We start from the raw sequence: 24,179 nt of genomic DNA on the forward strand, positions 1-24,179 counted from the left end.
TGAGTGACGGTCATGACAAGTGAGGCCTAATGCGTCACTAGGGTTCAAGGTGAAGCCTCTGACGTTCTCAGAGCCACAGTGATTCCAGGAAGGACAGGGCACAAAAGTAGGCTCAGGGCTGCTCAGCCTGGGCCAGCTGGTGTGCTTAAAGGTGCAGCTCCCTCAGAGGCTGCCAGCAATGGAGAAAAATTTGAGGGACCTCAGAGATCTTTTTGCCTTTTAAAACCAATCATGCGACCCACCCATGATGGCGTATGCTCGTAATGACACACTCAGGAGGCCGAGGCAAGAGTACTTTGATGCAAGAAACGAAAGATACTCCCAGACCCAGATAGCCATTGCATGTAAGAGTTCCAAGACACACATGGAGACTGTGACAAACCCCTTACTAGTTCAGTGAGGAGTACATGGGTCCCAAATTGACCTGATTGCAGAGTAAATTTATAGAAAGTTACAGAAATTGGACTTGTGGGCTGCACCTCACATTCTCGGGGTTGGACCGTGCCAGCAACTTGATGTGTGGAATTCAGAAGTGTCTCATTTTAAAATCAGAAATAGGGGTGGGGAACTGTGGCATTGCCACAAGTAAGGGACTGAGTTACAACACGCCCTTCAGGACAATTTGACATGGATCCACCCAGGGGCTAATTTGAGATTCTGATGGACTCTGGCTGTGGTCTCCTCCCAACTGTGGAGGAAGTGGCCTTTGAAGTTCTGAGCCCTTCACCAGAACCCAGAATATTTTAAAGGATGATTTAAGAGTCAGCCTGTGTATGCCTGGACAAGAAAGCCACCATCAGAAAACAGTTTGCTTTTGAAGTTCGCTGCATCTCCCAATGCCAAGACTGGAAAACTGGGCCCTTCCCTGAGCTACATAACTGGGCAGCTCAGGGGAGGAGCAGCTGCTACCAATGTTGGAGTCAGTGTGTGTATCTGGAACTGAGGGCTACGGCAGTGCATGTACTTGTTTCAGTTGAACGTGAGAAACACACACTCGCACCGGATGAGCTTCTCCAGTCAGCTTCAGTTCACTGTCCACCACACAAAGCCTGGGAGGCCTTGGGAGGTTAGAACCATTTGCCAGAAGAAGGCTGGAGGCCTGGGCCTAGAGTACAACGGTGTAATCTCCCAATGCTTTTCCTGATTGGTCCACAGGCTTAGGGGCCAGCTTCTGGGGTTACTTTCTGACTTTCACGGACCAATGGATTATTGCAGGAACGCTTGCTCAGAGTCCTTGTGAATTGACCATGCTTCCCAGCATAAAGAACACCAGCCGTCCCCTCCAGCCTTTCAAAAGAAGCTAAGTGGCTGTTGCTGTCACCCACTGCAGTCTGGCCTTGGGAACCCTGAGGCGCTTGGCTGCACTAGGGGTGGGTTAGGGAGTCGAGAATCAGGTTCAGTAGAGAAAACCATCGTCTTCCATTTTTTATTATAATATACACGCAGATCTGCTAAACACACAGTGATAGATCCTATCAGAGCCAGCACAAGGTGCTCTGCTGGCCGTCTCCCCGCAGCTTGGGTACAACTCCCTGTCACTCTCCAGAGCTTAAGACTTTGGTGCTGATTTCAGTCCCAGGTCACAAACTCAATCAAGACATCAACTGCACTAAGGACACACGTGAGCTGAAAGGAACACAGGATTAGGCGTAATCAACGGCACATTTTGCTTGTATCAGAGCCATAGTGCAAACAGTGAGTAGTGTGCGTTTTGCGTAGCTTCTCTGATGTGCAGGGTGGCAGGAGGCCTGCTGTGAGCGGCTGGAGCGTCCTCAGGGCTCACTGCTTCTCCGGCTCGTCCTTCTTGGCCTCTTGTTTCAGTTTGTAATCAGCCAGGGCAGCCTTGATGGCATCTTCTGCCAGCACTGGAAGGCACGGAAAGGTAGACAGCTTTAATTTCTAGACACTGGAGGGGTGGTCTCCACATTTTATAGTTATACACACATCATGGCATATTTGTGTGTTGTTATAAATATGTATCTATTTAGAATATATATGCATGCGCCTGTACATGTATGTGATGGGTGGATGTGCCTGGCACGTGTGGTGGTCACAGGACAACTTTGGGGGGTGGGTTTAGAAGTTCTAACTCAGGTTGGGTGGCCATCTCCCTGCTGGGAGGTGGTGAAGGAAGAGAAGCTTTGTAAGCTGGAGGGAACTAGAATCAGAAAGACCCAAGAGTGTGCGCCTGCTACACCGACTGGGACGGTCCTGCCTTCCTGGCTGGGACAGAGGGGGCACTGTGGACAGAGATCAGGTCCCAGGGAGTGTGGGCTGGCCGTCAAAGGTGATGGCTGAGCTCAGTCGTAAACCAAGAATGGCCGCTGGCAGTCTGTCTGTCTGTTCACCTCCTCCCACACCCACCCGTGAAGGTCAGTACTGAGGGTGAGGTTACAGGGTGGGGTGTGGGTGAGAAGCTGGAAGGTGGCAGAAAGCCTAGTATGTTAGGGTGATGTTGCGTTCCTGCTTTCTTGGGGAGGCTTAAGAGGACAGGAAGGTGTCAGATCTGACTGCAGGCTCTGAGGTGCAAGGCTTCTTGTGGGACAGTGCAGTGAGTGTACCACGGCCCCAGGCATTGCAGACAGACTGGGGAGGCACAGAGTGTGGGGTGGCGGGCACAGCGCACTCTGAGCAGACCCGAGCTGCCTGTTATGCGGGGCACTCACTGGAGCAATGCAGTTTCACAGGCGGGAGGCAGAGTTCCTTGGCGATGTCTGTGTTTTTGATGGTCAGGGCTTCCTCCACCTGAAATGTTAGGGAGGAAAGTGCAGTTTCAGTGAACTTGACCTTGCTGAGGGTGGGCAGAACACACCTCAGGACAGGCTGTCTGGGAAAACTCCTGCTAAGTAACTCAACACTGTTGGGCAGGACTGCCACTGTATACCAAGGGATCTGTAGTGGGGGGACACACACCTGCGCTGCCTGGCTGGGTAAGCAAGAACAAGACCTGCTGCCCCTTGAAGGCAGGCATTGCCTAGGCTGCTATGCAATGTCTGCCTGAGGAGGCCTGGGTCTGAGAGCTGTGAGGGATGAGAGGCAGAGAGGCCTGCTTATGCATTAAGAAAAGCCAGTCTCGGGGTTGGGGATTTAGCTCAGTGGTAGAGCGCTTGCCTAGCAAACGCAAGTAAGCTGGCAAGCTTTGTAAGCTGGAGGGAACTAGAATCAGAAAGACCCAAGAGTGTGCGCCTGCTACACCGACTGGGACGGTCCTGCCTTCCTGGCTGGGACAGAGGGGGCACTGTGGACAGAGATCAGGTCCCAGGGAGTGTGGGCTGGCCGTCAAAGGTGATGGCTGAGCTCAGTCGTAAACCAAGAATGGCCGCTGGCAGTCTGTCTGTCTGTTCACCTCCTCCCACACCCACCCGTGAAGGTCAGTACTGAGGGTTCGGTCCCCAGCTCCGAAAAAAAGAAAAAGGGAAAAAAAAAAAAAAAAAAAAAAAAAAAAGAAAAAAAAAAAAAGAAAAGCTAGTCTCCTTCAGACGGGAACCTCGAGGTTAGAGAAGGTCTTCCTACTGTCTGACCATACAGTTCAGAGCCCTGAAAGGCCAGGTCCTGGGAGCAGGTGCCCAATCTCACTTCCCCTTTCTCCAAAGCTGCTTCTTAACCAACTTCCTTTGAGCCATTTTCTCCCAGAACAAGCAGGTCTGGGTCTCCCTGGCCTCCAGGAGTTCAATAACCAGATGCCCGAATCTGGAGGAGCAGGTGGCTGTTAGAGAGCTGGCTGGCGTTTTGAGCACAGCAATCCATGACTGAGCTTCCTGAACTGGGCCCCAGGAGGGGGCAAAGGGTGAGCACACCACTTTAAGACAGGGTCCCATACAGTCTGGGGCGATCTTTAAATTGCTCCTTCCTGAGCTTCCAGGGACTAAGCCACTATCCAAAGACTATACATAGACTGACCCTGGACTCTGACCTCATAGGTAGCAATGAACAGCCTAGTAAGAGCACCAGTGGAAGGGGAAGCCCTTGGTCCTGCCAAGACTGAACCCCCAGTGAACGTGATTGTTGGGGGGAGGGTGGTAATGGGGAGGGGAAGCCCATATAGAAGGGAAGGGGGAGGGGTTAGGGGGATGTTGGCCTGGAAACCGGGAAGGGGAAAAACAATTGAAATGTAAATAAGAAATACTCAAGTTAATAAAGATAAAAAAAAAAAAAATTGCCCCTTCCTTCTATGAGCTGGGATTACAGGTTGGTGTGCCGTGTGCCACCACCTTGTGCTGGTGTGGGTAGTTTCACAGCTACTGGGTCTTTTTTTTTTTTCTTTAAATGCTCCTTAGCTTCTTTTTAAAAAACATTTATTTATTTTATGTATATGAGTACACTGTTGCTGTCTTCACACACCAGGAGAGGGCATCAGATCTCATTACAGATGGTTGTGAGCCACCATGTGGTTGCTGGGAATTGAACTCAGAACCTCTGGAAGAGCAGTCAGTGCTCTTAACCACTGAGCCATCTCTCCAGCCCCAGATTTTGAATTCCAACTCCTCCCTCCGACAAAGTTGTTTTTGCAATCTGTGCATGTCTTTCTGGACTCCTCCTTGAAGGAGGAGATGGGATGAAACAAACAGTAAATGCTGCTCAGGAGCTCTTAGGGGACCTTGGTGACCTTAGGGACATCAGGGAAAGCCCAAAACCATCTTTCAGTTCTACTGCTGGGAGGCCTGGTGGCGATTCTCATCTACTGAACTGGCAACCAGTGACAACAGTGACTAACACACTGCCTCAAGCAACAAGATGGTCTTAAACTTCCAGAGTAAGGAATGTAATCAGTGCTCGGGTAGGAAGAGAAATTAAACCTTAGAAAAATGGGCTCCCCCCCCCCTTTCTCTCTCTCTCCCTCCCTCCCTCCCTCTCTGAGCAGCCTTACCGTTTTCCCCTTTACCCACTCCGTGGCTAAGGAGCTGGAGGCAATGGCGGAGCCGCAGCCAAATGTTTTAAATCTGGCATCCACAATCTTCCCCTTTTCATCCACCTGGATCTAGAAAAGAGACGGGAGCTGAGAGGCCACAGCTTGACACCTGGAATCCGGGAGCCGGGAACTTCCAGAGGTGAGTGTTCCACACGAGCCCTGGTTTGCTATGACTCCACATGCCATGACATTCATCACTGTGTTTTGCTTCAAAGGACTTGGCGACAGAAAGTGAAACTTGGGGTCCACACAGGCTCAGCTGGGAGAGGGGCAAGGAACAGTGCCCCTCACCCCGCTTGGTTGTTTTCGGCCCTTGCCTGCTGTATGTGAGTGCCTATTTTGCAGGGGTCTGTTTATAGATGTCCCCCCATCAGCACCTCAGGCACTGACAGAGTCTGTAACCAAGGTCTCCATCAATCCCTTTCTCTTGGGCACCAACTGTAATTAACAGCTCTTTTCTGCCTGCCATTAAGGAGGCTGAGGCTGAGCTAAAACTCCAGCTGACCTAGGCCCAGCCCACCACCTTCCACCCCGCTTCCTTTTCCTGGAGAGGTTTGGTTAACACATTCCTTTTCTCACTGGGGGCCTTCATTTGGTCAGAACAGTCACAAAGTCTTTCACTCGGTGAAAGCAAGATCTACCGATGCCTTGGTGTGGTGGTGTTGTGGAGAATGAGGCCACCTGTTTCGGAACAGAGACCCATCCTTGTCAGCCGCCCATCCCTCCTCACAGGAATGGCAGACAAGATGAAATGCTCTGTGAGCAAACTTCTTGTTGGGGTGCAGGGGGTGATCCTTTTCATCCAGCCAGTACCTGCAGTTTCATGACGTCACCACATGCCGGAGCCCCCACCAGTCCGGTTCCAACATTTTTAGATGTCTTGTCAAGGGACCCCACGTTCCTAGGGTTTTCATAATGATCCACAACCTGAAATGGCAGATCAACAGATATCACTGAGGCTTTCCTCTCTCCCTCGGATCAGCAATTTGTATGGGACAGAGATAGGAGCTCAAAGTGAGACCTAAACTCTATCTCCTCCCCAACGACCTTTGTACTGGAGATACGTCCATGGTATCGGTGAAAACTCAGCCACACCTTCATTTCAAGGGGCTGTCAACCAAAAGCCATCAGTTGACTCAGACATTCTACCAGGTCTGTGCTCAAGCACCATTTCTGTTTTTACCAAACACAATACACAAAGAGAATTATACACTTAAAAATCCCAAGAATAAAAATGGCTCCAAATGTAAGATTTCCCAAGAAGTTTCAAGGTGACTGTTAGAAATGAGCCGGAGGTTGGGGAATGAATGAGTCATTGGTGGCTGTAAACAAACACGCCGCCACCCCGATGCAGGAGCGCCCTCTGGTGCCTTAACGCTGCCAGCTCGCACAAGGTCCTGTAGCTAATGTCAACAAAACAACCTTCCCTTTGGGGTGAAGGCCTTGGGCAATGGCACCCAAGCCAGAGCAGAACAAACAGCCATTAAAGTCAGGGACACACCAAGATAAAAACCGAGTGCCCTCCACCCCCCCCCCCAGCCCCAGTCACCAGGAGGCACCCTCATCTGCACCTTGAATCTAAGCCCTGGGGCTCCATCACGCATCATCTAATCAGGACTTTTGGTGTTTTGTACAGCTTGTGGTAGTTTTGTTTTTTTCGAGTGAGTCTCATGTCAAGGGGACTTTAACGTCCCTAGAAGGCGGGGGCCGTAAACTACCCTTCCATACTTTCTGCTCACCACAAATAAATAACCGAGAATCGAAGTTTTATGTTGCCTAGGTGCTTGGCTGAGCTCGAGGCCATCAGCTCCTATAGTAAACGTCATAAGTGGTTTCCATTTGTTGGACCGAGCGCTCTACACACAGGGACTGCAGAAGACCCATGTGAGATCTAAGAGAAAGGTTGGGCAAGGGTCAGTGACTTGCTCAAGGCCAATTAGCCAGGGCAATGGCCTAGCTGGTGAGCATGCCGGTGCTGCAACGTGTGCTCATGCATGTATGTGTGCTGCCCCTTGACCCCCGGCACGACATACCAGGACCCTCCCTTCTGGGCTGTCAGAGTTGGGACACTTGGAGTAGCGGCCGCGGCGGGGCTGAGGTGGCCGCGGGGTCCTCGGTGGTTATCTGTGCAACAGCTGCAGGTCCCCTCGATGGTTCGCGTACCCCCTCGCCCGCCCATACCTTCTTGTGGTAGAGCCTGGCAGGAGCCGACAACTCCCGGGCGGGCAGGCGCGGGCTCCGGAGCAGCAGCGCGGACGCCGCCCGCCTCAGACGGCCCGCTCCAGCCGCCGCCATCTTGCCGGCTTGCACCTGCGTCGACCTCTGCGACGCCGAAGGGAGGGCGCGCTTGTATGACGTCACCGCTGCTTGGCGCTTGCGCTCTCCGCTCCAAGCGCGTGCACGCGTTTCGGCCGGTCTCTTTGGTCACGCCTCCGGAAGGGGCGTGGACGCGGCGCAGAGCGGGAAGGTCTGAAGCTGCGGTCACGTTTGTCTGGTGCTGCGATGGGCGTGGGGCCGCCCAGAAGTGGGAAGCCGGGCCTGACTTGCCCGAGGATGCTCAGACTCAGGCTTATTTGGGATTCGAGCTTGCATGAGTCTCTGTTCAGGTTCAGGCTTTTTTTTTTCTAATTCAAAGGCAGCCGTTTCATCTACGGAGCAAATAACATGTCAAGTGTACACTAGGTGTCACTAAAAAAAAAAAATTCCTGGGAGTCCCGAGGAAAGCAATTCCTGTCTCGTTAACCTTGCTGATGAAGGAGAAAGGCAGTGCAGAGGAAAACAGCAGTGTTCTTTTTTTTTTTTTCTACCTCAACAACGAGGAGTATAAAAGAAACAAACACCATACCTCCTCGACATGTACATGTTTGTTTTACAATCCACTGCATCCCGAGACGATACTTACTGTAATGTGTTAGCATTGGCTATATAGTCACAAAATCGATGCGTCTAACACCTGTTAGATACTAGGTGCTAGAAAGGGGAGGGAGCTTTATACTGAGAGATAGGCTTTTCTCGTGAATGGTGCATTGTATCGCGGAGGAACTGGAATTTTGTCCGCACCTGAGGGCCGGTTGCTGCGAAACAACAACGCACTGGAGCGGGCTGAGCCTTGCAGAAATCCTTTAGTCCAAAAAAAAAAAAAAAAAAAAAAAAAAAAAAAAATGACTTTGACCTTCCTAAGATGGCGTCTGGACCTTAACTATGGCCATCACGCACACACAACTGCCGGTATGGCTGCCACTTCCGGTCCCAAGACCCAAAAGCTGTCCAAGGTCGTAGCCCGACGCAGGTTATGCTAGTGAGCCTTTCTTCCTGACAGTGGCGTCCAGAGACGCCTAAGGATAATATCAGTGGTGGAGTCTTCACGGCTTCCTCCGCCCTGAGGCCCTTCGTGCCACTTCCGCTGGCGCCGAGCGGAGTTTTGGTCAGGCAGACGCCACGGACAGCCTAATGTTCGCCGGGCTTCGGCGGGCGAGGGAGGACCCGAGAATCGCGGGCTGCGCAAGATGGCGACGGCGACTGCATCCTCGGCGTCCGAGCCGGAGGTTGAGCCCCAGGCCCGGCCTGAGGCTGAGGGAGAGGAGGATGAGGCGAAGCCGGCGGGTGTGGGCAGGAAGGTGCTGTCCAGCGCGGAGACAGCCAAAGCCAAGGGCCCTGAGCGGGAGGTGCACCAGGAAGGTGTGAGCGAGAGCGATGGGGATGAGGAGGACGCCGCCATGGCTTCCTCCGCCGAGAGCTCCGCCGGGGAGGACGAGTGGGAGTACGACGAGGAGGAGGAGAAGAACCAGTTGGAGATCGAGCGGCTGGAGGAGCAGGTGGGCCGGGGTGGGCGGCGGGTTCTCTTCCCTCGGGTCCCCAGGCCCGGCCCGCCCCCTCGGTCCTCCGTGGTTATGGAGACCGCTGAGGTCTCCAGGGCGCTGTCAGCCACCGTGGGTCCCCGGTTCCCGAGCTCAGTGGGTGCCCAGAACTTCCGTAAAGTATTCCATTGGATCCTCTTCATGGTTGGGGAAGTAGTGTTAATCCGGTTTCACTGGGAAACTGAGGCTCCTGCCCAAGGTGACACTCAGCTGAAAGTGTTTATCTTTTCAGGCTGAACCCAATCAGGGCTCTTATCCTTTTTGTATTTTTAAACTTGTGTTTGTATGCATGCCCGGACGCGGTTGTCTCATAACCATGTGGGTTCCGGGGATTGAACTCTGGTCATCAGGTGTGGCGGCAAACGACTTTACCTGCTGATCCATCTCTCCAGCCCGGGACTGCCACTCTTAACCAGATAAGGTTTAGCCGTCTGACAGTCGGAGGAGAACTTATTTTCCTTTAGGGATAGTAATAATGGTCAAATGTGGTGTAGAACGGAAAATAGACCGCGACTGTAGTAGAAGCGCAGAGGTTGAGGCTTTTGATCTGAAGCCCGTTTTTTTTTTTTTTTTTTTGTTTTGTTTTGTTTGTTTTTTTGTTTTTTGTTTTGGTGGGGGCGGGGTTTGAGGCAGGATTTCAGTATGTAGCTTTGGCTGACTTGGAAGTCGTTATGTAGACCGGGTTGGCCTGGAGCTCACAGAGGTCTGCCTCCCTCTGTCGTCCCTGCTAGGCAGGAGCCACTAACTCCCTCTTATCTTATGTGTATGAGTGTTTTGCCTGCATGAGTGTGTGAGCTGAGACCAGAAGAAAGCATCAGGTCTCCAGGACCTGTAATTACCAGACTGTTGTCAGCCGCTCTGGGGTTGCTGGGACTCAAACCTGGGTTTTCTGGAAGAGCAACCAGTGGTCCTCATCGCTGAGCCAGAATCCTTCTGGGATTGTGTAATAGCTCTTCTACTCATGTGTCCTCAAGTTTTTTTTTTGTTGTTGTTGTTGTTGTTGTTTTTTGTTTTTTGTTTTCTTAACAGCTTCTGATGTAAATTAGGAGCAACAGCTCCTGTAAAATGGGATTATCATAATTATGATAACCCATGACACCTGCCTAGTGAAGTTGCCGTAGTTGCCCGGTCCCTAGCAGTAAAATGGTCCCTGATCTGTCATTGGCGATAGCTCCTTTACAATCCAGTGTGCTAGCAGGGGTAGGTGATAAAGTCAAGTTAGAGTAATTTGAGCAAAGATGCATGAATAGTCACTGTTTATAAATGTGGGCAGGGGAACCAGGGATGCAAGTTTTGTTCCCGTAGCCAGTCACAGCAGGACTCGGTGTCTATCTTAGGTCTGAAGGGGTGAAGGGAGCCTTATGTTACTTGGAAAGCCTTAAATTCATGGAGGTAGCACCTGAGACCTGATACTGTCTCCCCCCACCCCCCATGCTTCTGCTAGTGCCTCCTGTTGGGCAAACCCAGCTGTAAACCATTGTGCCAGAAGACCAAAATCTAGTGCACCCCAGTTGTTCATGGGACAAGGAGAAGATATGGAGGAGTGGGACCAAAAAGATGAAGCCTGTTCTCGTGAGGAAACGAGGCTCAGCAAATGGTAGGATCTGACTCGGCTGAATTCACACAAGTGGGCCTTGATCTCTTATGGTCATCTGTGGTCCAGATACCCCCCTGGAGGTGCGGTCCCTCAGTGATTTGTGGTGAGTAACACAGGCCAATCGGCTAACCTCTAACCAATAATTGCATTGGCCTGCATTTATAGCACTGATTCTTTTCCAGTTACAGAATGTTGCTCTAGCTTGCCCCACTTGTCCCTTTGTCTAATTATTAGAGGCCTTTTGGAGCAGGTGGTTATCATTCCTACTTTTTAGTACTAAGTGTTCTGAATCCTTTTGTTTTGAGAGGCGCTATTGTCTTTTAGAATGCAGGCTTCTGTTTGGTGCTCACACAGGTGCGCCTGTGCCATGTCAGAGGACAGTTTATAGGAGTCAGTCCTCTCCGTCCTCATCGCGGTCCCCAGGATCCAAGTTACAGTGTAGGGCTTGTTTGCAGTTGCTGAGCCATCTCTTCAGCTCCAAGAGGACTTTGTAGCTCAGGCTAACCTGGCGCTCACTCTCTAGCCTAGGCTGGCTCAATCTTCTGCCTTAGCCTCAGCCTCTCACATGCAGAGTTAGGAGCCTTTAGCTACCATGCCCAGGGGTTCACTGCATTGACTCAGCAGAAACTGGGGGATAGACTGGCTCTCCCTGCCCTTAAAGAGGAAATGTGTTCAGGCTGTGCAGTGGTGCACACTTCTCGCATTGGCAGTATACGTCATGTGCACTTTCACATTGGCCCATCCGTAAGTGTGGCCCATTTGGGTGCATAATGCATGTTAAGTGAAGGCTTCTGCACTATTGGCCAGCCGTACCCTCTCTGCTGTGCCTTTCTTGTGTGTGTGGCATCCTTTGTGCTCTGTCTTGACCAGGTAGCTTTGCCTGAGTCTCCTCTTTAAGCCTTTTATGTCATTAATGATGGCCTGAGCCTAGGATAGAACAGAGTGTACACTCGCTCATCACTTGAACTGTTTGGAAGGGTTTCTGTGTGTACGTGTGCATACGTAGGCCAGAGTCCATCCTTTCCTGAACACCCCCCCCCCCCCATCTCCTTCCCCAGCTCTGGGATTGCTAGCGAGCCACATGCCTGGCTTTCTAAGGTGCACGCTGGAGAGCGAGCTCAGGTTCCTGTGCTTGGTTCATACTTGCTTGGTCCACAGGTGCTTACCCACTGAGCTGCCTGGGCTGTCCGATGTGGGTCAGGGGCTCAGCACACCTTCATAGTCCATCCTGGCATCGTCCTGTTCAGAAAGTCAGAAGCTGACACCAAAGGCCACCCTTCGCTTTGGCTTTTGCTTCAAGTCCTACATGTCAGGTCTTAATTCTGTTCACTGTTGCTGTGGTGAACCTGACTGAAGCAACTTAGGGGAAAGTTGCTCACGACCTGAGGGTCTGGTTTATCACTACAGGGAAGTCAAGGCAGCAGGAGCCTGGAGCAGCTGCCAGTCACACACAGTCAAGTGCAGAGAGAATGAGAGCATGCATGCCTGTGAGAGTGTACTCAACTCAGTTCAGAACTGCCCTGCCTAGGGAATGTGCCACCCCACCTAGGGCGATCAAGACAGTCCTTTGCAGACACACCACAGGCCAGTCTGGTCTAGAAAAACCACACTGAGACTCTTCCCATGTGATTCTAGGCTGTGTCAGTTGACAGTGGGAATTGACCACATGCCGTGTTCATGGGAAGGACACATAGCCATCCCTGGCGCTAACCATCAAGAACCCCCTGTGATGGTCACAGAGCACATTTAGGTCCTGGGCTCTCAGCCCCGAGGTGTTGTGACTGTGTTCTCCTTGCGGGGGGAACCTGAAGTATGTCCCTGCTGACCCCACTCCATTGCTCTTACCTTGACTAATGCTCGATCTTAAGCACGGACCCATGAGAGGTGTGCCCTTCCCAGCTCCCCAGCACAGTGCACGTGCAGGGCCCGCAGGACCAGCTCACTGGCTCAAGCCTGGCCAGTGCATTTCAGCCGATGCTGAGATGGGTTGTGGGATGAGCTTCAGGCTGCCTTAGCTTCCGATGCTGGGCTCACAAGTGTGTATGTAGTTGTCTTTGCTACTCTGTGGGTTCCTTTTTCTTCTACCCATCAACCCCTTACTAGTAGGTAGAGAAGAAAACAGGATAGAGGGGACAGGAGGGCTTCCTGCTGACTAAAGGCATCGAGTTCCTTGGGGCAAGCCTGATCTTTGCCATCAGGATGTCAGATCTTCTCTCTGCACAGAGACTACTTGACAGACTGCAGTCAGCTGCATCCTAACACCAACCAGCCTCCCACTATTGGGCCCCAGCGTTTATCTGTCCTCTGAAAAGTCCCCAGAACTGCAAACACCAGGTAGTCACAGGAACCGTTTACAGCTGACAAAATCATGCCCCTCCTAGGGCACGAGACCACTCATAGTTAGCTGCTGTGGACAGTCTAAAGCAGCCCTGTATCCCATGCCTGGGATTAAAACAAAAACATTTTTATAATATTTCTGTGTTTTTAAAGAAACCCAGTGCTCAGGGGTTGGGGATTTAGCTCAGTGGTAGAGCGCTTGCCTAGGAAGCGCAAGGCCCTGGGTTCGGTCCCCAGCTCCGGAAAAGAAAGAACCAAAAAACAAAAAAAACAAAAACAAAAAAAAAAAAAAAGAAAGAAACCCAGTGCTCACTGCACATGTGGTCAGAGGCTGGAAGAGGCGTGGATCCCTGGATCTGGAGTTAGGGATGATTGCTGCATGAGTGTCGAGGAGGGAGCCCAGGTCCCTGGGAAGGAGAGCTAGGGCTTTTAACCATGGGCCATCTCTCCAGCTCATTTCTAAGTCCTTTTTATGTTCTGTTATCTTTCTGTGTGTTTTGGTAGCAAGCAGTTGGAGAGCTACTCCAAGTCTGGTATAAGAGTTAGGCTCTGAGTCCTGTTTTTACCACCTCAGGGTTGCAGTCATGGGCCGTTGGCTGGTTTCAGCAGATGGACGGACAGAACAAGCGCTGCTGTCTGTGTGCTTGGGCTCTTCCTGCTCAGTCCTCCGCCAGCTCAGCGGTCTGCTTTCTCAGCACTGCTTTTATTTCCGACATAAAAAACAAAACAAGTTTTCCCTTTTCCCCCTCTTTTTCATGCAAGCTCTCTCTAAAATGGCCCTACTGTCCCAGAAGTCACAGAGATCCTCCTACCTCTGCTGCCTGAGTTCTGGGACTAGAGGCGAGGGCCACCACAGTTCTGGAGTCCGGGATGTAAGCACTCCTGGTACATAAGCTTGTTGCTGTAGGTCTTCAAGACCTCAGGAACTGTGAAGATATCTGCCCTGAGAGCATGCTGTCACTCAGGAGACAGGCTCTGTGACACTTTGCAGTTAGGGTTGTGCTGTGCCAGCCTATTGAAGTGCTATTTTCAGACTTTGTGGTCTAGAATTTGCCATCTGGAACATTTCCAGATGTGCAGGTCTTAGTATAAGTTCTGTTCATATCTGTGGAGATCTGTAGAAGGATTCATTTTGCAGACCTGGATCCCAGTGCCCATGCAGTAGCCCCTTCTCTCTCTCCCAGCCCAGCACACCAGTCAGCTTCCTCTCTGTGAGTTTAACTACTCCAGAAACTTCCTGTGATAGTAGACTTGTATGCATTGCTAGCCTGGCTTCTTGTTTCTAATGAGTTGTAGGTTAGCCATGGTTTACCCACTGTCTCAGCACGTGGGCATTGTCATCTTTCCCTCCCCTTACGGCAGTCATTTCTTTTCTTTAGCTGTGTGAGCCTCAGACTCAACTATGTTTGACCAGAGAACACTTGTGGACATCTCTGTGTGGTTTTAGAAGGTTCTGGGTGCATGTCCATGGGGGATCACCAGGGAAGCTCACAGGCTACTCTGTCTTTCTGTTCTTTTGCCAAATATAAATTTTAAGTCCTGGTTGGACACTTTTGTCAGATGCCCTTTCTGCAGTAAGGTCACTGTCTCCCCTTTATCTGCTGAGAGGAAAGTTACACTAATTGTTTTTTGACTCGGAACCACCTTTCCATTTCAAGAATGTCCCTCCCTTTGAGTGTGTAGCAGAATGTGAGTGTCCACCGTGGCTTAGCCCTACGCTGTAACCATGCCGGCTGTGTGCAGTTTGGGCGCTAGGAAGGCGGCTTCATGAGCTCGCATGTGCTGGCTGTCCTGGTGTGGAGGCTCAGGGGTTTGCCTTTGCACGATTACAGTGGTGGGACTGGTGTCTGTCAGCCCCTGTGGATCTAAGGACACTGGATTCTGTGGGCTTGTCCTCTCTGGCTAAGGGTGCTGACCCTCATGCAGTCTGCCTGTTTGCTGAAAGGGTTTTGCCAGTTTTTTCTTCTCTTTTTCAACACAGGTTCCCTGTGTCGCCACGGCTGACCCGGAATCCACTGTGTAGATCAGACAAGTGGGTCTCTGGTGACAGTAAGATCTGCATTCCAGAGTAGGAGGAGGGTGACCAGAGATCTGCCTGCCTCTGTCTGAGTGCTGGGATTAAAGACATGCACTATCACACCATCCAGTTTCCCCCCCTTGAAACGGAATTTCTCGAAGTAGCCAAGGCTATGACTTCAGTCTTCTCACCTCTGACGGGCAGTGCTGGGACTGCAGCACGCCTGACTCACCGTGTTGCTCTGTGTGTTGGCATCTTCCACTGAGGGCCTTAGCATTGACTTGAGTGGTGTGGAAGCCTTTTCCCTTCCCACTCGTAAAAGGCTGACTTGGGGCCAGAGGGTCTTAAATCGTCTGTTCTTCCTGATATGATTTAGGAATGGCTCCCAGGAGACAGGGCTCCCAGGAGACAGACAGGGCTCCCAGGAGACAGACAGGGCTCCCAGGAGACAGACAGGGCTCCCAGGAGACAGACAGGGCTCCCCTCGCTCACCTGTTTTCTGTTCCTTCCGTTCTGTGGGCTTCACAGTCCCTCCTCAGTATCACACCATCCTGTCGGAAGACTTTCGTTGGTTCTCTCGGGGTGGGTCTGCTGCTAATCCTGTTCTTATATTCTATTTTCACTGAGTGCAAGAGTTAAGAGGTATTTTCAGTTTTTACCTTGAAAGGTTCCAAATGTAAAAGCCCGTACATCTGAGCTTGGGCAGATTCCAGTTGGGGTTGGGGAATCCCGCCATGGTGTGATACGCCATGGTGTAGAGAGCTGGGTGCCAAGGCTGGGGAGCCGGTGCTGCAACAAGTTCAGCTCCAGTGACAAGTGGGTCTCTGGTGACAGTAAGATCTGCCTTCCAGAGTAGGAGGAGGGTGTCCAGGGCTACCCAGAATGCACCACCCTTCTCAAAAACCAGTCACATGAGACTGGAGAGAGAGCACTTGGCAGAGGACCCAGGCTTGGCCCTCAGCACACAGGTCAGGAACTCCCTATAACCTCAGCCGACTGTGGCTCTGCCTTCTAGACTCAGAACAACCGATGTCAGGTACCTTAGATGTGCATAGTTAAAGAAAATACTAAAAACAAGAAACAGCCAAAAAGCTGTGGTCATGGCATTGTCTGTCTAGAGGCAGCCCAGGAACCTGTGGCTGTCTTGCCACACAGGAGTTGTTTGGTAGGTTTGGGATGTGTGCCAGGGTTGGTGGCTACAGCCATGGGTCCCACACCATCTTGATGTCCTTACTTCTTCTGTTCAGTACAGTCAAGGAACTCGGGACACACCTGCCATTTAAACCCCATGAGCTCTGTGGACGGAGACTCGGGCCCCATATAGTTGGGGAGCCGAGGCTGAGGAAGTCACAGGTCACTTGGCTCGGGATAAGGATGGCACTCTTTGTTTTGCTAGAGAGCCTGGGGGGCCTCTGGTGTTTTCTGTGTGGTGGGGCCGGTGCTGTGATATGCGCTGAGCCCTGAGAGGCTGGCTCTTAGGCCTGTGACTTTCCTCTCAGCTGTCCATCAATGGCTATGATTACAACTGCCACGTGGGACTCATCAGGCTGTTGCGGCTGGAAGGCGAGCTCAACAAAGTGAGGATGGCCCGACAGAAGATGAGCGAGATCTTCCCCTTGACTGAAGGTAACACATGCTTTGGGGGTACGGTGGGATGGGGTGGTGTGGGGGGAGGGGAGCAGTTGGCCTGCAGAGTGAGTGAAGAAGAGCTGCATGCTTCTTTTTTTTTTTTCCCCCGGAGCTGGGGACCGAACCCAGGGCCTTGCGGTTGCTAGGCAAGCGCTCTACCACTGAGCTAAATCCCCAACCCCAAGCTGCCTGCTTCTTGTTTCCTCATTGTCTCACACTATTCTGCACAACAGTGTGTAGTCTGTAGTCTGTGTGATCTGTAGTCTGATCATACAGATTCACGTGTAGAATACTGGTTTCTTACTCCAATACTAAGAGAAACATCCTCTTTAACATAATTTAACTTCACTGTGCTCGGAATCAAACCCAGGTCCTCTGGAAGAGCAGCAAGCTCCTTACCTCTGAGTCATCCCCCCAGCCTGGAAATGTAATAGTTTCACATGCAAATGTGTGTTTGGGGCAGTAGTTGTGCATCTTGTTTATGTCTACACATTTGCTCCTGAGAAACACATTGGCAGTGAGCACCTCTGTCACAGGCTGGGCCTGTGCGTATTTACAGCTGACTGTTCAGCCTGGCAACCCTGGTGTTGTTCAGACACAGTTCTCCCCCAGAACTCACATGAAACTTGGGAGAGAGCACACTGAATGGTTCTATTAAGGCTTCTCACTAACAGACCATAAACAGAGCACGGAGACTGTGGAGACTCAGTTTCTCAGCAGTTGACCGAGGGCAGCTGTAGTCTTGCTGGTACACAACAGAGTAGGATCCACACCTGTGGATAGGTGTGTCATGTGCTAGTGGGCCCTGCGTATCTTTTTTTTCTTTTTTTTTTTTTTTTTTTTCTTTTCTTTTTTTCGGAGCTGGGGACCGAACCCAGGGCCTTGTGCTTGCTAGGCAAGCGCTCTACCACTGAGCTAAATCCCCAACCCCGGGCCCTGAGTATCTTACAAGATTGACATGCAGATTGGATGGGAACATGTCAAGTGCTTTGCAGAGTAGTGAGTGTCTGACATGATGGCTGTGGCGGCCTCTGTGTCAGGAGTGCAGTCTGTGCCCTACTTTAAGATCCAGTGGGAGCAGGTGAAGGCATGTGCTGAGCCGTGCTGAGCTGAGCTGTCCGTCATTTCTAGAGCTCTGGCTGGAGTGGCTCCACGATGAGATCAGCATGGCTGTGGACGGCCTGGACCGCGAGCGTGTCTACGAGCTCTTTGAGAGAGCCGTGAAGGACTACATCTGTGAGTGCCTGGGCCCTGGGTGCTGTGGTGCCTGACCTCTCCTGCCCTGTGCTGTGTTGGGGGTATATATACACGCATGCGCCTTCCCAGGCTACAGTTCATGAGCATCCTACTTTTGCCTCCTGAATGCTGGGACAGACACGAGTCTGTCCCTCTGTCCTTGTTGCTGATGCTTTAGGCAAGGCCTCATCATCCAGCTCAGGCTGCTGTGCTTCAGCCCCGTCCCAGCACATGCACAGGTGTGTCCCTGTCACCAGCCTGGGCTACAGCAGTCAAGAAGGAGATGAGGAGTTCAAGGGTAGCCTAGAGTATCTATCTAGTGAGATGAAGGCTCTCCTGGGACACATGAGATCCTGTCTCAAAGAAAAAACCCAACCTCTGAGAGCAGCATTTGCATCATAGCTCTAAGATGGCCAAAAATAGAATAGTTGTGTCAAAAGGGGCTGTGGCCACGTGCCTTCATGTTTGTGGTGATCCTCCTGCCTCTGCTTCTCTTGTACTGGGTACAGGTGTCACCACCACACCCATCGTGGTAGGCTCATTAGTTGTCACAGGTGTACCAGTCAGTGGGGCTGAAGGGAAGACCTCGCCTCAGAATCTCAAAACAAGTGGATTCCTGATCACAGGCTCGGGGCTCTTGGTTTATCTCTTCCTTTTCATCAGAAGACTGGCAAGACTAAGGTCTAGCAAGAAACACTCTAGAAACTGAGATATTTTGGAAAAGTGACTCAGATTTATAATTGTAGTCATTGAAATATGCAAGTGGGTTCCTTCAAGCCCCCCCCCACCTGTGTTTCTGTCTGTCTGTCTGTCACTTTGTTGGAGATAAACCTACCCACAGGCCCTTGCATGCATGGCTCCTTGTTCTACCCCTCAGTTGCGACTGTGCACTCAGTTACATACTTGTCCCCTGGCGTGCAGTGGTCAGTGTGCTGTGCTTAGGAACATGCAGACAGCTCCTGAGAGTCAACGCTGCGGGAGGCTGGAGTGCTTGTTGGCGGTGCTGTTCTGCACATATTGGGTGGGCCTGTGTTTTGTCCTCATGAGGGTGACATGGGGCATATTAATGAGCTGGGCTTATAAGTTGCTTCTTTTTTTTTAGGTCCGAACATTTGGCTAGAATATGGCCAGTACTCAGTTGGTGGCATTGGTCAGAAAGGTGGCCTAGAGAAAGTTCGCTCTGTGTTTGAACGAGCCCTGTCATCTGTTGGCCTACACATGACAAAAGGTCTGGCCATCTGGGAGGCCTACCGGGAGTTTGAAAGTGCCATTGTGGAAGCTGCTCGGGTGAGTGCCTGTGATTCCACACTTGTAGGAAGCGCTATTTTGAAACAAGCCCCCAAGAGTCTAACCAGCTTTTGCTGGTCTGTTAAGGGATGGCCAGTAAACAGCAAAGTCAGTAGTCTCTGGCAGAGTGAGGGACTTATCTTGCTTGGAAGTAGATGACTGTTTTCTTGCTTTATATAACTCTGTGTGTGTGTGTGTGTGTGTGTGTGTGTGTGTGTGTGTGCATGAACATGGGGTTTTGTGTCTTGGTGTATGTGTATAATAGTGTATGCATATCTTTGTGTCATGATCATGTGACTGAGGGGAGGCTTTTCAAGGGTGGATAGACAGCTGTGCCCTCTCCGGGGCCCCTCACAGGTGGTCATCACAGGTCAAGTATCTCAAATCTAGAACTGAGAAATCCAAAATGCTCCATGCTCTAAACCTTTTGAGCACTGACTGACAGTGGGACTGGGAGCCTGGCCCTGTGGCCTCCTGTGACATTGTGTAAACCAGCCTTCAGGCTGGTGGAGGAGGCGTCTGCCTGCTCTGGGTGCCAGGGCTGGTTGTGTTTGTGCTCAGAGTCTGACGTCTGGACACAGGCCTACGCTGGCCTCAGACAATAGCATCTACTGCCTCTGCCTCCCTGCTGGGCTCGCGTGCCTGCTATGCCTGCCCCTCCAAACACTTGATTTGTCTGCTGTGGCTCTACCATAGCCTTCTCAGTGCAGTTACTGAGCCTGCAACTTGGCCCTACGTTTAGGTCTTGCCTCTGTACTGTAAGCAATCAGGTCCCCGACCAAGGCTGTGACCCCAAGTCCTCTCCTTTGTGATACTTAGGCTCTGTACCTGTAGTTGGTTTCCTCCCTTCCTTCCTCCCTTCCTCCCTTCCTCCCTTCCTCCCTTTCTCTCTTCCTCCCTTCCTCCCTTTCTTCCTTCATCTTCCTTTTAAAGATTTATTTATGAGTGTTCTATCTTCCTGAACAACTGTCTGGAAGTCTGGAAGAAGCATCAGATCCTATTAGAGTTGTGAGCCACCATGTGGGTGCTGGGAATCGAACTAAAGTCTTCTGGAAGAGCAACCAGTATTCTTAAGCTCTGAGCCATCTTTCCAGCCTAAATTTCTTTCCTTTTAAAAAAACTGGGTTTCGCTTGTTTGTTTTATTACGTGTGTGTGCGTGTGCGTGTGCGCATGTGCACGTGTGTGTGTGTGTTAGTGTTATGTGTATGTGTGTGTGCGTGTGTATATGTGTGTGTGTGTGCGCGCGCGCGCGTGTGTGCGTGTGTTAGTGTTTTATGTGGACAACAGCTGCATGTAGAGGTCAGAGACAACGTGTGCGAGTTGGTTTTCTCCTTCTACCTTGTGGACCTAGGGACAACCTAGGGACAAGCAAACTCTCTTTACCCGCACAGTCATCTCACTGACCCCTGGGTCCCTTGTATGCCTTTCTGTCTTCCTGCCATAAGCCCTAGAGGCAACAGTATGGAGGACACCGCCTGTGTAAAGCGTCATAGACTCTTTTTTCTGTTGGAGCTGATGATTTGCTGAGAGTTTTTCTGAAGGAGGACCAGTGCTTTCCCTTACTACTGATTTGCCTCTTTAGCCCATAGCTGCCTTCCTTTCCCCTTCTGACCGGGAACAAACCTTTGATTCACAGCTGGAGAGAGTGCACAGCCTCTTCCGGCGGCAGCTGGCGATCCCACTGTACGGTAAGGAGCAGCCTTGTCTGCCGCCCGCCCTCTGCTTCGCTAGTACCTCATTCGCGGCCTTCCCCAGCATCCTGCGGGGCAGGCAGGGTTGGTGTTCAGGTTGGAAAAGGCTGCTTTGTGTTAATCTGAGTTATTAGACCCATGGCAGGGTGAGAGGCCATGTTTCCTGGAGCCCAGCTGACATTTCTTTTTACTTTAAGATATAGTTGGAAAGGGGGACATGGTCACAGTGCCTCATTCCCTGAGACACTGTTGACCAAGAGTTCCATGCTGTTCTGTCTGTGCATGCCACGGGCGTCCTGCAAATTGTGCAGTGACTTGCTTCAGAAGTTGGTTGTAGCCATTCATGTCTCAGTTTTAGGGGCTTTGTGGGTGGGCCCATTTGGTGAGGCTGGGCTGTGCTGGGAGGGCCTTTCCTGTGTGGGGTTGGTGGCGCCCTTGTCTATCTCAGGCCTGCACTAGAATTGCTGGGCGTATTCCAGAAAAGGCAGAGCTGACCTGTCGTAGATTCCATCTGACCTGGTAGCTTAGGCGGCCAGGCTGCTCTGCTGAGACTTCCGCTTCTTTCCTCACCTAACCTGGGGCCTGCAGTGGAGCACACCACTGTGCGGAGGTGGGGGACCCAGGAGGGCAGGGAGGAAGTGTACACTGCTGTGCAGCTCCTGATCAGTGCTGGGAGCCTTGTTCATGTGGGGAAGGTTGTCCGGCTGCTGTTCTGAGACGTCCCGAGGGTACCTGCGGGCTTCACAGGACTGGGAACTGAACAGAGAGTTGTGGTAACCACAGATGTGGGAGGAGTGGGTGGCACTTGAGTCTTCTGGCTTTTTGTTGATAAAATTCAATGGCACAACCCACAGCCTGAATCCGTCTTTCTGTAGAGATGGAGGCCACCTTTGCAGAGTATGAAGAATGGTCAGAAGAGCCCATACCTGAGTCCGTACTTCAGAGCTATCAGAAGGCACTGGGGCAGCTGGAGAAGTACAAGCCTTACGAGGAAGCACTGGTGAGTGCCCTGTGCCCTGGGACGTCCCAGAGCTCTCCCACCATGTGAACAGTCTCTCTGAGGTTTGTCTTAACTGCATACATGCACTGCATATAACAACATGAACATGCGTGTTCCCAGCACCCAGGTTAGGAGAGAGCACTGCAGTGCCCTAGGAATCTCCTTTGTGCTCCTCTCCCTGGAGGTAGTCACTTGATGAATTCATGGTAGTCCCACCCGTTTTGATAGCTGTGCTACTGTAAAGGACCCTTAACAAAGTGCTTGACCCTGCTTGAAGAACTTGACGTGGTCATTTGGGCTGCGTGCATGTCCGCCCCCCCACCTTGTGTGTGTGTGTGTGTGTGTGTGTGTGTGTGTGTGTGTGTAGCTTATATGTCACCAATGTTTAGCCTGTGTGTTGCCCTGTGGGGTTGTATGTGTAGCAGTGTCGTCTGTACAGACAGAGGAGTTTCTCCAGCCCTAGCATGTGTTAGAACAGGGAACTTGCTGGTCATAGGGCCATGTTGCAGAAGGTCCTGGGTCTCTGCACCCCTGACAGCGTGACCAGTGACCAGTCCTGTGTTGACACGAGTGAGCTTAACTTGTGCTCCAAGTCAGGTTGGAGTTTGTCTTTTCTTGATCACTAATGATAGAGCGTTTCCTCTTGTGCATTGGCCATTGGGGCTTTCTGTTCTGTGAAGCCTGAAAGTTTTAGAAGTTGTAAAACCCTTTTTCCCCTTTCCTTTTATTTTTCTGGGTACTTTTTGGGAGTCCTGGCTTCTGATGGTGTCTTTTTACTTTTCAACTACTGTCTTTGTTGGTGATGGTTCATCGTCCTGAAACCTCAGCCCGGATCAAGTCTGTGTCAGACCTACACTTAACTTTTCAGTTATGTTAAATGTTTAATCGCTGCTGCATAGGTCTGTGGGCAGTGTGAAGGAGTTCCCATCTCACCTCGGAGGCCGTGGTGACCCCAGAAGTGCGCCCACTGTTCATAGAGGCTTTCAGCAGACAATGGGTTTCGGTGACTTTGTAAGCTAGAGTTGTTTTCTGTTGTGGTTGCTGATGTACAGAATGCAGTTGGTATTTCACATCATGGGTGTGTTTTCATCCACAAGCTGCTCGTGTAGGAGTGTTGCCTCCTTACATCCTGCCCTCTGTCGCTGTTACTGGGACAGCTCTTGTCCCTCACTGTCACAGCGTCTTGATGACCAGCTTGTCATCACTGTGGAAACATGGCTCTGGCGTAGCTGCCGCTGTGTGCTCCCCTCTTTCATCTGTAAACGGCGTGTGTGCATGTCTGTATCCAAAGCTGTTTGTTCCACTCTGGCTGTCAGCAGAGGGGCTGAAGAGGGGTAATGGGCTGTGCAGCTTGTCAGCCCGGCCCACCCGCCTCAGCCTGCACCTGTATTCTAACACTGACGCCTGAGGGACTACGGGGAGCAGCGGGTGTTGGCAGGCTCTGCTCAGTCATCTCTGTGTGCTTGGGGTGTGGTAGAGCAGATTTTGGATGCTGGTGGCTAAAGCTCCCAGTGCTTGCAGGTCACACAGATCTATCCTGTCGTTGGCAGTTCTGAACAAGAAGACCTGGTGGCTCTCATCTTGGGTTAGCTGCCCTTGTCAAGGCTCACCTGTTTGAAGATGTTTTGTGCTATCTGAAACTGTCAAGCACTTAAATTTAACAAGTGTGATTTTCCTGTGTTCCAGTTGCAAGCAGAGGCTCCACGGCTGGCGGAGTACCAAGCTTACATCGACTTTGAGATGAAAGTTGGGGATCCTGCTCGCATTCAGTTGATCTTTGAGCGTGCCCTGGTGGAGAACTGCCTGGTGCCAGACTTATGGATCCGCTACAGTCAGTACCTAGTAAGATAACTGCTCCAGTTCTGTTTCCTTCAAGGGCGAGCCTTATACAGCGGTGGCACCTTTCCCTTTCCGCTCCCTCCTCCCTCCACTGTCCTGCAGTCCTGTTTGTCATTTGCATAGGAATTTGTTGCATTTGAGGCTACTTTAAACTGATTGGGAACTCTAGAAAGAATTTGTCTGTGGTCTTCTTCCTGAGGACTCTTAATAGATCAGTGCTCTATGCTGCGTTTCCAGTACGGAAACATTGTAAATGTGAGAGAGATGGATTAAGTGAGGCCTTCTGCACACCACCACCGCTGGCCTTAGCAGTGCTCAGCCCGTGTGGCTGGGCTCCCTGTTGGCTTTACTCCATCCTTCCCTGGGTCTTCATCTCTGTTCTTCACTGCTGACCCAGTGTGCACATGGAGGTCTTTCTGCAGGAAAGAGCCCTGGTGAAGTCCGTCCGTCAGGGATGTGTCTCTGGACCGTGTCCAGTGCCTGCTCCCCTGCCCTGCCTGTCTTGCTCCCCTGGCAATCTCTTCCCTGAGGGAGCAAAGCTGTAGCTTCTTTTATTTATGGCTTTGCCTTCATTTCTTTTGTCTTAATATGTAGCCCAAGCTGGCTTCAAATGTGTGACTCTCCTGCCTCAGCTTCCCGAGTGCTGAGGTGACAGGTCACACCTGTGCACACCACCGTGATGAGAGACAGTTCCCGTTTGCTGTGCGGGGCATGTCTCATTGATGCTTACGAATCACTTTTCTCATGGCCAAAACCTGAAAAGAAGCAGCGTAAAGGAG

At 51.4% G+C, this 24,179-nt stretch overlaps 2 protein-coding genes across 5 annotated transcripts in view; one reads left to right on the top strand and one right to left on the bottom strand.

Moving 5' to 3' along the window:
• Positions 1-1,400: 1,400 nt before the first annotated feature.
• Iscu (iron-sulfur cluster assembly enzyme) lies at positions 1,401-7,245 on the bottom strand. Its single transcript, NM_001105936.1, has 5 exons — positions 7,091-7,245; positions 5,723-5,836; positions 4,868-4,978; positions 2,667-2,745; positions 1,401-1,865 (listed from the first exon to the last, which is right to left on the bottom strand). The coding sequence occupies exons 1-5, from the start codon at positions 7,202-7,204 to the stop codon at positions 1,780-1,782; spliced, it is 504 nt and encodes a 167-aa protein (NP_001099406.1). The 5' UTR covers positions 7,205-7,245; the 3' UTR covers positions 1,401-1,779.
• An 882-nt stretch (positions 7,246-8,127) lies between these two features.
• Sart3 (spliceosome associated factor 3, U4/U6 recycling protein) overlaps positions 8,128-24,179 on the top strand; it is a 28,006-nt gene continuing 11,954 nt past the window's right edge. The window contains exons 1-8 of one of the 4 annotated variants that reach the window (XM_006249502.4): positions 8,586-8,724; positions 10,211-10,466; positions 16,217-16,343; positions 17,478-17,582; positions 18,685-18,869; positions 20,453-20,558; positions 21,437-21,561; positions 23,248-23,403. In XM_006249502.4, the coding sequence (XP_006249564.1) occupies positions 16,301-16,343; positions 17,478-17,582; positions 18,685-18,869; positions 20,453-20,558; positions 21,437-21,561; positions 23,248-23,403 (720 nt within the window). In that variant the 5' untranslated portion in view covers positions 8,586-8,724; positions 10,211-10,466; positions 16,217-16,300. Of the gene's footprint in view, positions 8,725-10,210; positions 10,467-16,216; positions 16,344-17,477; positions 17,583-18,684; positions 18,870-20,452; positions 20,559-21,436; positions 21,562-23,247; positions 23,404-24,179 lie in introns of those variants that run through there. The other 3 variants (XM_006249501.5, NM_001107156.1, XM_039089525.2) reach the window with 3 other exon arrangements.

The sequence above is a fragment of the Rattus norvegicus genome, chromosome 12, assembly GCF_036323735.1.
Source record: "Rattus norvegicus strain BN/NHsdMcwi chromosome 12, GRCr8, whole genome shotgun sequence".
Taxonomy (NCBI): domain Eukaryota; kingdom Metazoa; phylum Chordata; class Mammalia; order Rodentia; family Muridae; genus Rattus; species Rattus norvegicus.